Source organism: Moschus berezovskii, chromosome 17, assembly GCF_049115385.1.
Source record: "Moschus berezovskii isolate FMDL1 chromosome 17, NW_MosBer_1.0, whole genome shotgun sequence".
NCBI classification, from domain to species: Eukaryota; Metazoa; Chordata; class Mammalia; order Artiodactyla; family Moschidae; genus Moschus; species Moschus berezovskii.
The window spans coordinates 34,313,468-34,327,245 of record NC_142476.1 but is presented as its reverse complement, the minus strand read 5'-3'; the positions used below and the strand labels follow the sequence as shown (position 1 = coordinate 34,327,245).

Sequence of the window (13,778 nt, the reverse complement as noted above, 5' to 3'; positions counted from 1 at the left end):
CTTCTTTGCATTGAGTTGCTCCTGTGGGGGCATATTCGGTATTCAGATGAGAATGAAGTGTGGCTACCTCTCTTGTGTCACTGTGAAAGGAAATGCCCAAGACTCGGCATCCTGTACCGTGATCAGACTTCCCTCTGCCAGTGTCTCACTTGTGGTTTTCCTACTAAAGCCACGGCCGGGAAATCCTGGCATAACCACTTCCCACAATCACAAATCAAGGCACAGAGACACTGCCACTGCCACAGGAACAGGCTGTAAGGTTCAAAGTGATTTGGGATTCAAAGACCCTTAGAGCAAGGCAATGCAAAATGAGTCAGAGGTTTTGGGCACGGGCCCTCAAGACAGGGAAATTCACAGCATAAGGCCTACTAATTAGTTTCAGGTGGGTGGTGTCTATTTGGGGACCCAGCAGAAAGTGGGAAAACTGAGCTCTCCTGTTCCTCATTGAAGCCCACTCTTCGAGTCTGAGACCTATTTGTGTAAAGCCACCAGGTACTTGTTTGGGCTCTGTTTGTTCCTGGCTCAGGAAACAACCCAGAGCTTTCTTCTAGTACTTGGGTCTCTTTTGTGGTGTATGAAAAGGAAGAGGTTGTGGGCGTTCCCGGGGGACTTTGATGTCGTCTGGGGGCTGGAGTTGAGGGCTTTGCGTTAGGCTCCTGGTTAACTTATGGTGTGTTTCATGTCTAGCCCTCATCTAGCCAGGAACAAAGGACCTCGTATTGAAAGCCATAACCTATGGGTCTGGAAGTTTTTTAAGTTATAAAGAAATATTTACTACTTCAAAGAGGGGAAATGAAAAGGGGGGGAAATGACACTGTAAAAAAAATAGAGCGTGGCTGGTCTTTCCCTCAAAGGAGGAGAGCAAGAAGGGAGAGTTGTGCTACATTGACCACTGAAAATCATAAAATCACCCTAATTAAGCCAGCAGTGCAAATGGACACTCTATAAACATACCACCAAGGCTCAGTGAGACTAGGTCTGTGGATAAGGAAAAATTCTCGTTAAAATAGAAAACATGTTTGACTCTCCTGCTCCCCGTTTTAAGAAAAGCCCTCTGCCTTTAGGTGTTGTACCCTGCTCTGACACTGAGGACAGTATTTGGGAGGGCCCTATCCCTTTCAGAAGGCTTCCCTGGTACTTCAGCTTGTAAAGAAGCTGCCTGCAATGCAGGACACCCCAGTTCAATTCCTGGGTCCACAAAATCCCCTGGAGAAGGACTAAGCTACCCACTCCAGTATTTCTGGGCTTCCTTCATGGCTCAGACAGTAAATAATCCACCTGCAATGTGGGACACCTGGGTTCGATCCTTGGGTCGGGAAGATCCCCTGGAGGAGGGCATGGCAACCCACTCCAGTATTCTTGCCTGGAGAATCCCCATGGACAGAGGAGCCTGGTGGGCTACAGTCCACGGGGTTGCAAAGAGTCAGATACAAGTGAGAGACTAAGCATAACACAGCACATCCCTTTCAGAACCCGATACAAAGCTAGAGAAGTACAGACAGACTGTTGTACGTTCTAGCCCTAGATTCTAATAAAGCAGCAACCATGCAACACCGGGGAAGATGGGAGATGACTCTCAATATCTCAATGTTAAGAATAACGTTGAGTTCTAGGAAATAAGACAAAAGTAGAATTGCAACATCAGATAATGGAAGATAAGTTCTTCAGGTCATTCCCCAATCTCTGAAATGTTTTATTTTAAAGGATTTTTAGGAACAAGACTGCTTCATTGTTAATTAGTCTAGCCGTCTTGAATATTTCTTACAGATAACTGAATTTTCCTGTGAATTTTCAGCGCTGGCTTTTTTTCCAGGATAGGGTAAATGTTGTGCTTGGGACACCAGAAGAATAAGAATAAGCAGTTTGGCAGCATCTAGTTTCTGAAGCAACAGACTCTGCAGTAATCTTTCTCCTGTGTCATAGTTGAAATGCTAAGTGAGAGGTTCTGATAACAATTTTAAGGAGGAGACAAGGAGACAGGGAGGGTTTCCCTGGTGGCTCAGTGGTAAAGAATCCGCCTGCCAATGCAAGAGACACAAGTTCAATCCCTGGGTCAGGAAGATTCCCCTGGAGAAGAAAATGGCTACTGACTCCAGTATCCTTGCCTGGGAAATCCCATGGATAGAGGAACTGGCAAGCAACAGTCCATGGGGCTGCAAAAGAGTCAGATGTGACTTAGTGACTAAACAGCAACAAAGGAGATAGGGAAGGATAATTAGCTATGCCAGTTGAGAACTAAGTGTTAGCTTGGTGCTCATCTTGTCCATGTCTATCACATTGGAGATAGGGAGGTATTGACTGGCTATGCAGTGGTTTACTGCCTCCAGCAATGGTCTCCTTGAGTGATCTTTTAGAGAAGTGTAAAGATAGATTCAAGTTAAAAAGAACTGGTTGAAGTAAAAAGTCTCAGAAAAAGATGGGACTCTCAGTAGCTGAAAGTTAGCTACTTTCCAGCTAATTTTTACTTTTGACAAGACCATGGCTATCTTTCTGTGCCTACTCCATGTGTTTTTCCCTTTTGTAAGGGAGAAGGGAGTTCTTGTATTCTAAGTGGCAAGCTATTTGAGGATAAAAGTTGTATGATATGTGCCTTGAGAGCCCACTGGAAATAATGGCTCCTACATGTATGTGCTTGTGCCTAGGTTTGTTTCAATAGACCAGGAGTGGCCAAAGCAATTTTCATTTTCTTGACATCTGATGGCCTGGTACCTGGGGAACGTCAGCGGCCAACAGTGACCCTTTACCTGACCGATGTCAGTGGAAACAACCACTCTCTTGGTGAGTCTGACAGTTATCCCTTTAGGGCCCCCAGAGGACAATCCAGTAGACCCAGGATGCAGCTCAATGTCTGTCTCTGATATTATCTGAGACCTTGTTACATCATATAGCTATTGAGAGGATAAAAATGAACACTAGGTATGGAAACTTGATGCTAACACGAATGGCTTAAAATATTATTTAATCCCCTCGTTTCTCTTCAGGAACCTATGAACTGTCATGCCAGCATAACCCGCTGGTTATCAACATAACTCATCACTCAAACGTCCTTTTCCACCATGCCACATCAGTGCTGCTGAATTTCTCAACCCCGTTGGTGGGCATCTCGGCGGTGGCTCTAAGGACATCCTCCGACATAAGTCCTTCAGCTCCCAACAGCTGCATCATCCCAGAACACAAGGGGCAAAATCATCAGGGACAAAGGTATAAAGTCCCCTTACTTTCTTTTCCCTTTCTTTTTCAACAACTGCTATCGTTTTCATACATACTATTGAGTAGGTGTTTGTTCGCTAATGAAAAATGGGTCTGCTGCTGCTGCTGCTAAGTCACTTCAGTCGTGTCCAACTCTGTGCAACCCCATAGACGGCAGCCTACCAGGCTCCGCCATCCCTGGGTCTAAGAACTACTAAAAAAGACATGAGAATCAAACAGAGAACAATTCATAGAAGGCACACTTGCATTTTATATTTTGCTCTTCTTTCCTTAGCTGAGAATAATTTTTATGTAAATATTTATCATCTTTACTAGGTCTTAAAATCTCTTGTACATATAAAACCACTGCCTTCAAATCAACGTTGCTATGTAAACTGCCAAATTTCCCTGCCAAAAACTCAATGTTCCCTAAGTGATGTATATTTTTCCACTTGTTCCCACCTGTACAGTGTATACAGTGAGTTTAACAATTAGTCTCTAAGGCGTGCTATATAATCAATATACTTACATATGGAAATCAGGACTGTATGAGCTACGTGTGCCATTCTGTAGACATCTGTGACTGTCACCATCTAGATAGTGTTTTCTGGACTCTCAGCCACAGCTAGTAAGGAACATTGGTGTGGGCAAGGTTGGCCCTGATGAGGCAAGGAGCAAGTCAGACACAGTAATCTGTGCTGTACTTGTGCTGAATTCATTCTCTGAAAGGTCTATACAGTTAAGTAGAACAACAGATAATAGAGTTTGTTTCCTTAAGGAGTGAAGTGTCAGGCAATCGGGATCCTAGTCACAAAAGTTGGGGCTGCAGGCAGTGCTCCGTCATCAAGGAAGGACTCGGATACCACAATGCCCAACCTAGGTATCCAGAAACCCAATCTTGATTAGGAGGTAGACAGTACTAATATAGCATTTTACTTATCTTTTGCTCTGTAGCAAATTATATTAATACCAACTTTTAGTGGCTTATCACAGTTTCTGTTGGTAAGAAATCTGGATGCAACTCAGCTAGGTGCCTCTGGCTTAGTGTCCCTTATAAGGTTGCTATTAGCTCTTGGCCAAGGCTGCAGTAACCTCAGGCTCAAGTGGAGCCTTGCAGAATTCACGTCCAAGCTCATTCATGTGGCTATCGGTCAGCCTTGGGAGATCTGTGGCCAAATTCATTCACATAGGTGCTGGCATGGGCATACTCACATAAGCGTGAGCATCTGCCACACGAGCATCTCCATAAGCTGCTTATGACATGAAGGCTAATAATCCAAAAAAGTAAAGAGAGCCAGAAAGGGTGAGTACATGAGAATCTGCCCCAAAGGGAAGCCAGTCTTTTTATAACATAATGTTGGAATTGACAACTCATTACTTCTGACATATTCTATTCATTAGAAATGAGTCAATTAGTCCTGCCCATACTCAAGAGGAAGGACAAGCATCAGGGCACAAATTATTAGGGGTCATTTACCACATGCAGTGATAATACTTTATGTTAATTGAGTCTTAACTATGTGCCAGACATTGTTGTAAGTGCTAGGAAGGAATAAGGTCTCGGTAATGGACATTGCAACATTAACTAGTTCATCTGCGACTTTTAAGTCTCCTGAGTGAGCAAACATCTTCAAATATTAATGCAAGAATGTAGACTGTTAAAATAACATTGTTTACTAAAATGATTGCCTCTCTCTCATGTGTTTTCCAATTATTTTCTCTATTGGCTCTACCTCTGGCCTCAAGCCATACAGAATTTCTTTCAGGTCCCTGAAACATGTGTTCTTGATGAGCTGCATGTCTTTGCACATAATGTTCCTACTTTCTTGAATGCTGTCCAGTACTTCTTCACTTCAAGTCACACTTAACCATCAGGATTCACCTTCTTCTATGAAGTTTTGGCAAGTCCCCTCCTTGTTTCCATAGGACATTGCTACAGAACCCACACTCTACAAAAGCAGCTATCTCATTGGGTGATAGCTTATTTATTTTCTTGTTCTTTCCCACTCTGAACTCCCTACAGCAGGCATTCTGCTCAGTATCTCTCAATAACTAGCAGAGGCCCTGACATATCAGAGATGTCAGAAACTGTACATCAAATGACAGTTACAGACCTTACCTCTAAATCCTCCATGGGACAGAACTGAACAAGCAAACCAAAAAAGAAGTCACAACCTCTCTAGGCCCAAGGGACAAGAATTCCCCTTACACCATCATAGCTGTGAAATTTTGACAAAGAAGTTGATTAATTATGATCACTGCAGCTAATTCTTTGCTTATTTTCATTTGGCACTGTGGGAAAACAAGTTTTCTTATATGCATGCGTGCAAACCAGTAGAAATAGGATCTGATTCTCCAGTTTATACAAAATGTATCTGGAATGCATAAGCATTTCCAAACCACATGTGACTGACAGGAGCCATGCAAATTGGCTTGTCCTTCTCAGCCAGCAAATCAGTGCAATATAGTAAATTTTGATACATAGGGGACCTAATAGATCCCACACATTTTCTTTGTGGACAGATTTAAAATCTGAACCCCTATATATTCTCAAAGGATGGAAGTCTTTTAGCATCTTTGTATCAATCACAGTTGTAAATGTAGATAGACCATAATATGAAAGCCTCAAATTCTGGGCATAGTAAGAGGGATTCCTGGCTACCTCCTTCTTACCCCTTATGACCTGAATTCCATTAATACTAAAATGGGCAAGGGAGAGCTGACAGATGCCTGGCAGTAGACGATGTTATCCATTTTGTAGTTAACCATTAATAACCAATGGCCTGTCTTCCTACATCACTGCACGTTTATTTATTTTTTGAAATAGACTCTATTTCTTAGAGCAGTTTTGGATTCACAGCAAAACTGACTGGAAAGTATAGAGATTTCCCATAAACCCCCCCCCCACCCACACATACACATTCATAGTCTCCCCCACTGTCAAACCTTCATCAGATGTACAATCAATGAACCTACAAGGACACATAATCATCACCCAAAGTCCACAGTTTACATTAGGTTCATTCTTGGTTTTGCATATTCTATAGGTTTGAACAAATATTTAATGACATGTATCTGTTGCAGTGTCATAGAGTGGTTTCACTGCCCTGAAAATCCTCTGTGCTCTGCCTTAGAATACTGCATCTTTAAACCAGTGTGACTGGACCACAGAATCTCAGCTGAGGTTCCAGTAAACCTAAACCTGGCTTCCCGGTGACATCCATGATCCTTACTTTGGACTCCTTGCCTTTGATCTCTCTCTTCATCTTGTTTCCCATTTTATTATGATGGCTACCTTTGGGCTTAGTCTTTTGATAACGGATCCTTAGTCTTGAAAACCAAGTTTAGTGTTCCTGGTTTTGTTCTCCTCGTGTCTGCATGTGGTCAATCGTGTCTGACTTTTTGTGACCCCATGGACTATAGCCCGCCAGGCTCCTCTTTCCATGGAATTTTCCAGGCAAGAATACGGGAGTGGGTTGACATTTCCTCCTCCAGGGAATCTTCCCAACCCGGGGAAAGAACCCACGTCTCCTGTGTCTCCTGCATTGGCAGGTGGATTGTTTACCACTGCGCCACCTGGGAAGCCCCACCTATGCCCAATAACAGGTCACTGCATTTTTTACTCTCTGACTATTTCCTGCTCTAGCCACCTTTGGGAAAGGCCTTGCATAACCTTCCACAGTATCCCATGAGTTGGAGTGTCAGGCAGATTCCCAACCATCCCAGGGTTGTGTTGATAGCTTTGGAAAGTGAGAACCATCTTTTTGATTAATACAGTGGGGTTTTGAATGTTTCCAAAATAGAATCCATGCACTAACAGGTTAATTTTCCTAAATGAGTAGATTAGCTCACAGATAATCAAGACTCATATAATCTACTTTGGAAATTCACAAGGTCAAGTCTAGTAGAATTTACTAATAGACAAGAATTTCTCATGGGTGTGTGTTTCTCCTACAACAAGATTCAGTTCTTTCAGTCATATGAACACAATGAAAATATTAGTTGCAACTTCTCTGACCCTGCCTGATGATATAGCCATCAAATGTCCCAGTGTTGAATCTTCTGAAGTTGAAGAACAGTATCTCCTTTTCCAGGGCCTGGGCTGATAGCAATGGTTGAAACTTCTGATCACCCATTTCTTTTCAGCATTTATACTTTCCTTTTATTGATTTTTTTCTACCTACCTGCCTTATAAAAGGTTGAGAATACAATATAACCTCCCAAACAATTGTGCTTCTTTCAATTTATCCTTATATTTTAAACAGTTCTGGTTTTTTATAGTTTGTGTTACATAATTAGGTGTAGAAGTACTTGTGACTGTTTTATCTTTATTGGGATCATACCTCTTGCCAACCCTTTTGCCCTTTTAAAAGGATTTGGCTTTGTATTACGCTTTGTCTGGAATTAAAATTTCCATCCCTGCTTTCTCTTTGTTTGTATTTGTTTGATAAATATTTGCCTTTCTTTTATTTTTAACCTTTCTTTATCTTCACTGCCAATGAGCCCAGGGCACATTGCTTCATTGCACTGTTTACAAAGACAGTAGGATTTCATTGTGTAAAACTACTCCAAGCTTTTATTCTGAAATTTCGTCTCATGTTCCCTAAGTCCATAATATTCTTTAGGATTCTGTAGCATCTTTACCTTTGGGATGTTTATTTCCCAGGACTCAGTGGCCTTTGTCAATGGTTCTCCCTTCCCCTCACTCACTCCTACCTCACTCCGCCAAGACCCTTATACTTTCTGACTGGAAATCGTGAAATGAGTAAAGAAAGAGTTCTGCTGAAGACTGATGGATAGAGGACAGATCTGTGACCCCTGAAAAGCAGTGCCCAGTTTCCTGGTCTTTACAGGGGCCAGGGGATGAAGAAAGACTGACTCGTTTCTTTTCTTTTAGTATGGCTCTATTCTTTATTTACTTTGTGCTTTTTTTTTTCATAAAATAACAACAACAACAAAAATCATGTTTTGGCTTCCAGTGATGTTTCTCAATTCAGTTCCAATACATTTTGAAATCAGGGGGGAATCCTCAGAGTCCAGCTGTCCACCTTGGTTTTGGTGTTAATCAAGAGTTTTCCTATGTTTCTGTATTATTGATATTTAAGTGGGAAGCAGGGAGAAACTATGTCTGAGGATTCTTGTGAGACTGCGTGAGAATGATCCATGTGGAGTTTGTAACCCATTCAAGCACCAGGTGGAACTAGTTCCACACCATTTCCCATCCTTATCTTATTTTACCACCCTCCCTTTACAAAATGTGACAGTTACCCATCAGTTTGCTGCTTCTCATCTCTAAAGCCACCCTTATCACCCTAACTCATAGTACTAAGAATAGGATTCTGTTAATATTCACCCTTTGCTGACTGGCACAGTGTTAACTCTTGTCAACAGAGAGTTCTGGAGACACACTGCAGGAGGAAGGGGCTTCTCTTCCTGTTTCGGATATGCCATCTTCTCTCTGGCTGCTGTGACATGCTCACCAGTGATGTGCAGGACACCTGTGGTCAAGGATGGCGGCCTTTGTGTTCCGGGTGGCTCTTCACCACAGTAGTTAGAGGTGGTAGCTTAGTAATTGTGATCCCACAGCATGTCATTGATTATCAGCATCCCATTTCCCACTGACAAGTAGCTCAGCATGGTACTCAAGCACACAGGCACAACCAAACGGATTCCCTCTATGTGACTCTATCTTCCACCATCATTTCCAGTTCGATTCTGTGTCAGTCGGTCAATCAGGACACCATAATTAGAATGGGGAAGATTAATATAAGTAACTAGTAACAGAAAATGAACTCTTAAGGGGCAAGGAGAACATCTTGGTAGTTAATTTTAGAGAAGAATTGTGGATCAAGGGGACAACCATTACTTTTAGGGATGCAGGGAGAGTATCTTGATGATACTTGATGCTACTAAAACTGTCCAGGAAGTCACCTGCTGGGCACTGATGAACTTGATGTAAAGCCACCCATTGGGGTACCATGAGACTTTCTGGGAAGTCAGTCATTCAGTGGGGTACCTTTGCTGGGAAGCCAGCTAGAGTGCTGGTAGGACTTCTGGGACATGCAGGGTGTCACTGAAACTCTGATGCTGTGTCAGACATCAAATGCTGCCGAAGCAAGGAGAGAAAAGCATATGGGAATCAAGAAGAGACACCCTTTCCTCCTACAATGTCTCCCCAGTTATATCTACTGAGCAAACATGACATTATACTAACTGGCAAAAGAGCAATATTTGCATGGTCCCTCTTCAGTATCTCAAAGCAGGGTAATTAAGGGTGGGCGTTTGGAAATGACAGGCCATAAGTTGATTGCTGGCAGAAAATATTTTGTCGAATAACCATGGAGAAACCCCTTTTCTCTCTGCCTTTGATGTTCCAGATTAAGATTTTCCTGGCTTTAATTCTAAGACCAATTTTCTTCTTTCTTTCTTTTTTAATTGAAGGATAATTGCTTTACAGAATTTTGTTGTTTTCTGCCAAACATCCACATGGATCAGTCACAGGTATACACATGTCCCCTTCCTCTTGAACCCCCCTCGCCATCCTACCCCTCTAGGTTGTTACAGAGCCCCGGTTTGAGTTCCCTGAGTCATACAGCAAATTCCCATTGACTGTCTGACTATGTAAGTTTTCATGTTCCTCTGTCCGTACATCTCACCCCCTCCTCCCTCCCCCCACATCCCGTGTCCATAGGTCTGTTCTCTATGTCTGTGTCTCCACTGCTGCCCTACAAACAATTTCATCAGGACCATCGTTCTAGGTTCCGTATATATAGTATATGATATTAGTTTTTCTCTTTCTGACTTACTTCACTCTCTGATAGGCTCTAGGTTCATCCACCTCATTAGAACTGACTCAAATGCATTCCTTTTTATGGCTGAGTAATATTCCATTGTGGGCTTCCCCAGTAGCTCAGCTGGTAAAGAATTTGACTGCAATGCAGGAGACTCCGGTTCAATTTCTGGGTCAAAAAGATCCCCTGGAGATGGGATAGGCTACCCTCATGGGCTTCCATGGTGGGGAAGAATCAGACAGTAAAGAATCCACCTGCAATGTGGTAAACCTGGGCTCTATCCCTGGGTTGAGAAGATCCCCTGGAGGAGGGCATGGCAACCCACTCCAGTATGCTTGCCTGGAGAATCCGCAGGGACAAAGGAGCCTGGCGGGCTGCAGTCCATGGGTCACAAAGAGTCAGACAGAACTGAGTGAGTGACCAAGCACAGCACAGCACACAGTGTTCCATCGTATATATGTGACACAACCTCTTTATCCACTCACCTGCCGATGGGCATCGAGGCTCCTTCCTGTTCTAGCTATCGTAAATAGTGCTGCAGTGAACATGCGGGTATGTGTGTCTTTCAGTTGTGGTTTCTTCAGGGTATATGCCTAGCAGTGGGATTTCTGAGTCACATGGTGGTTTTCTTCCTAGTTTTTTAAGGATTCTCCATATTGTCTTCCATAGTGGCTGCATCAATTTACAGTCCCACCAACAGTGCAAGAGGGTTCCCTTTTCCCTACACCCTCCCCAGCATTTACTGTTTGTAGACAGAACAATAATGTCCATTCTGACTGGTGTGTGATGGTATCTCATTGTAGTTTTGATTTGCTTTTCTCTAATAATGAGCAATGTTGAGCATCTTTTCATTTGTTTGTTAGCCATCTTTATGCTAAGACCAGTTTTCAATATACCTTTTAAGTAGACTGAACTAACTGGACATTTATATTTTCTCTTTTTAATGTTTTGAACTTATTTTAAGTCCAAGGCAAACATAAGGTAAAAATATCACTTTAACTCATTCAGTATAAGTGTACATTCTGATTGAGATGGAAAACAAGTAATAGTCACTCATAAATATAAAATTGTAGTGGGTTCTGAGGTTTACCTTAAACTGTAGTTATTAAACCAAGTATTCTACTGTTAAACTGAATAAGACATTTATCTTTTCAAATGAATATCCGTGTGGAAACCAGAGTCATTTCTTCTCTTCCTCTCTTCTTCTCACTCTCATTCTTTCTCACTCACTAAATGTTATCATGTTTGATCCTTTTTATCATTGTGGATAATTGAGAGTAGAATTGAGTAACAATTTAGGTCTAAAACAGTGAATGTGTGTGTGTGTACACATTGTATTTATATTGCTGTGTTTTATTTCACATAGAAGAAAGTCTTCTGAAAAATTTAATGTAGAGGGATTTGTAGAACTAATTATTCTATATGGTGTGTGTGTGTCTGTACAGAGAAAAGGCAGACTATATTTTAATATAGAAATATTAAAAAAATATTTATTAAGTGCCTACAATACACCAGAAATCATTTTTCAGTTGAGGAAACTGAGACTCAGTGTGTACAAATTCACTTTATTTGAAATTAGCAAAACTAAGACTAGAATCAAATTAATTTGTTTTTCTGTAAATAAAGTTTCCATTTTACGAATGAAAAACTATTTTATACTCATATCTATTACTACCTAGGAAATCCTACCCTCTCCCTTAAACCATATTCGGATTAGGATAACAAGAGGTTAACTGGCACTTGAATAATTAAAGAACACCTGTATTTTAGATATATTTATGCAAATGGCATATTTCTTTAGTGGAATCCATGAAATTAAGAAATATAGATGTGGGCTCCAAGTAATGCAGGTAAACTTGTGATATTTGATGAAGTCGGTGATAAGTGATGGAACTGTAAAGATACTTTGGGGGCTTCCCTGGTGGTCCAGTGGTTAAGAATTCACCTGCCAGTGTAGGGGATACTGGTCAGATCACTGCTCTGGGAAGATCCCACATGCCTCAGGGCAACTAAACCCATGTGCCACAACTACTGAGCCCATGCTCCAGAGCCCAAGAGCTGCGGCTGCAGAAGCCCGAGTGCCCTAGAGCTTGTGCTCTGCAACAAAAGAAGCCATTGCAATGGGAAGCCTGGTCACCAAGACTAGAGAGTAACCCCCTCTTGCCACAACTAGAGAAAAGACCAAGTGTGAAGCAGTCAAAACCCAGCACAGCCAAAGATAAACAAAGCAAATAAATCTTAAAAAAATACTTTGAACTTTTGGGAAAATTCAGGAAATGAATTATCTGGAGTGGAGCAATTTTATGGGCAGAATCCAGAGGATTGGGGGTCATTAGAAAAAGAACTTTTGATCTAGCTTCTGTGGGGTCCTTGTTGGTTTTGTTCAGTCACTCAGTAGAGTCCAACTCTTTGTAACCCCATGGACTGCAGCACAGGCTTCCCTGACCTTCACCATCTCCCAGAACTTGCTCAAATTCATGTCCGTCAAGTCAGTGATGCCATCCAAGCATCTCATCCTCTTTCGTCCCCTTCTCCTCCTGCCTTCAATCTTTCCCAGCATCGGGGTCTTTTCTAATGAATCAGTTCTTCGCATCGGGTGGCCAATGTATTAGAGCTTCAGCTTCAGCATGGGGTCCTAGCCCAGGCAAAAAGAATCTCAGTCCTCAGAGAGAAAATCAGAAAAATATATTCCCTTCTCTTGGAGTTTAGAAGTACAGGTAAGCCAGAAAGAAGAACTGCAATTTAAAGCCAGGTTTATGTGTGTATTCGTTTTCTATTGCCATGCAGCGATACTGCTACGTACTGAGCAGCTTAAACCAGCACACAGTTACACTCTCACAGTTTCTGAGACTCAGGATTCTAGGCCAGATTTGCAGCAACGTGGGTGACCTAGGGATTGTCACACCGAGTGAAGCTGGTCAGACAGAGAAGGAGAAATACTGTATGACATCCCTTACATGTGGAATTGAAAAAGAAATGATACAAGTGGACTTACTTACAAAGCAGAAAGAGATTCACAGGCTCAGAGAATGAATTCATAGTTGCTGAGGGGAAGGGATAGTCAGGGAGTTTGGAACAGACATGTACACACTGCTATATTTAAAATGGATAACCAGCAGGGACCTACTGTATAGCACATGGAACTCTGCTCCATGTTATGTGGCAGCTTGGCTGGGAGAGAAGTTTGGGGGAGAATGGATACATGTATATGTATGACTGAGTCCCTTCCCTGTTCATCTGAAACTATTACAACATTGTTAATCAGCTGTACCCAAATATAAAATAAGTTTAATAATAATTTAAAAAAGATTCTAGGCCAGGCTCAACTGGATCCTCTATAAGGCTATAATGAGGTGTCAGCCAGGTCGGGTCATTTGAAAGCTCCTTGTGGGGAAAGTCAGTTTCTAAGCTCACACAGTTGTTGACATTTGGTCCCAGAAGGCTGCCAGACTGAGGGCTCCATTTCCTGCTGGCTGTTGTACAGGTCCTGTCCTTAGTTCCTTGCCCTATAGCCCTCTCCACTGGGCAGCTCACGCATGACAGCTTGTTTCTTTAAAGCTGGCAAAGAGAAAATTTCTCAGCAAGAGTATCTTTCAGTTTTAGGTTATGTATAATGATCAGAAGGGACATTGTCACCTTTGCCATATTCAATTGGTTAGAAGTAAGTCATTGGTTCCACCTGCACTCAGGTTGAGGGAATTACACAAGATTGTGAATTCCAAAAAGCTGGAATCATGTGTGCCAAAATGTGTTAGCCAGACTAGCTGGCTGTGTGCTTAGACCTTGGAGTTATAAGGA

At 42.1% G+C, this 13,778-nt stretch overlaps 1 protein-coding gene across 1 annotated transcript in view; it reads left to right on the top strand.

The window, feature by feature from the left end:
• Positions 1 to 13,778, top strand: part of PAPPA2 (pappalysin 2) — a 323,227-nt gene that overhangs the window by 193,557 nt on the left and 115,892 nt on the right. The window contains exons 12-13 of the mRNA XM_055419199.2: positions 2,643 to 2,778; positions 2,982 to 3,201. Coding sequence (XP_055275174.2) covers positions 2,643 to 2,778; positions 2,982 to 3,201 — 356 coding nt within the window. The remainder of the gene's footprint in view (positions 1 to 2,642; positions 2,779 to 2,981; positions 3,202 to 13,778) is intronic.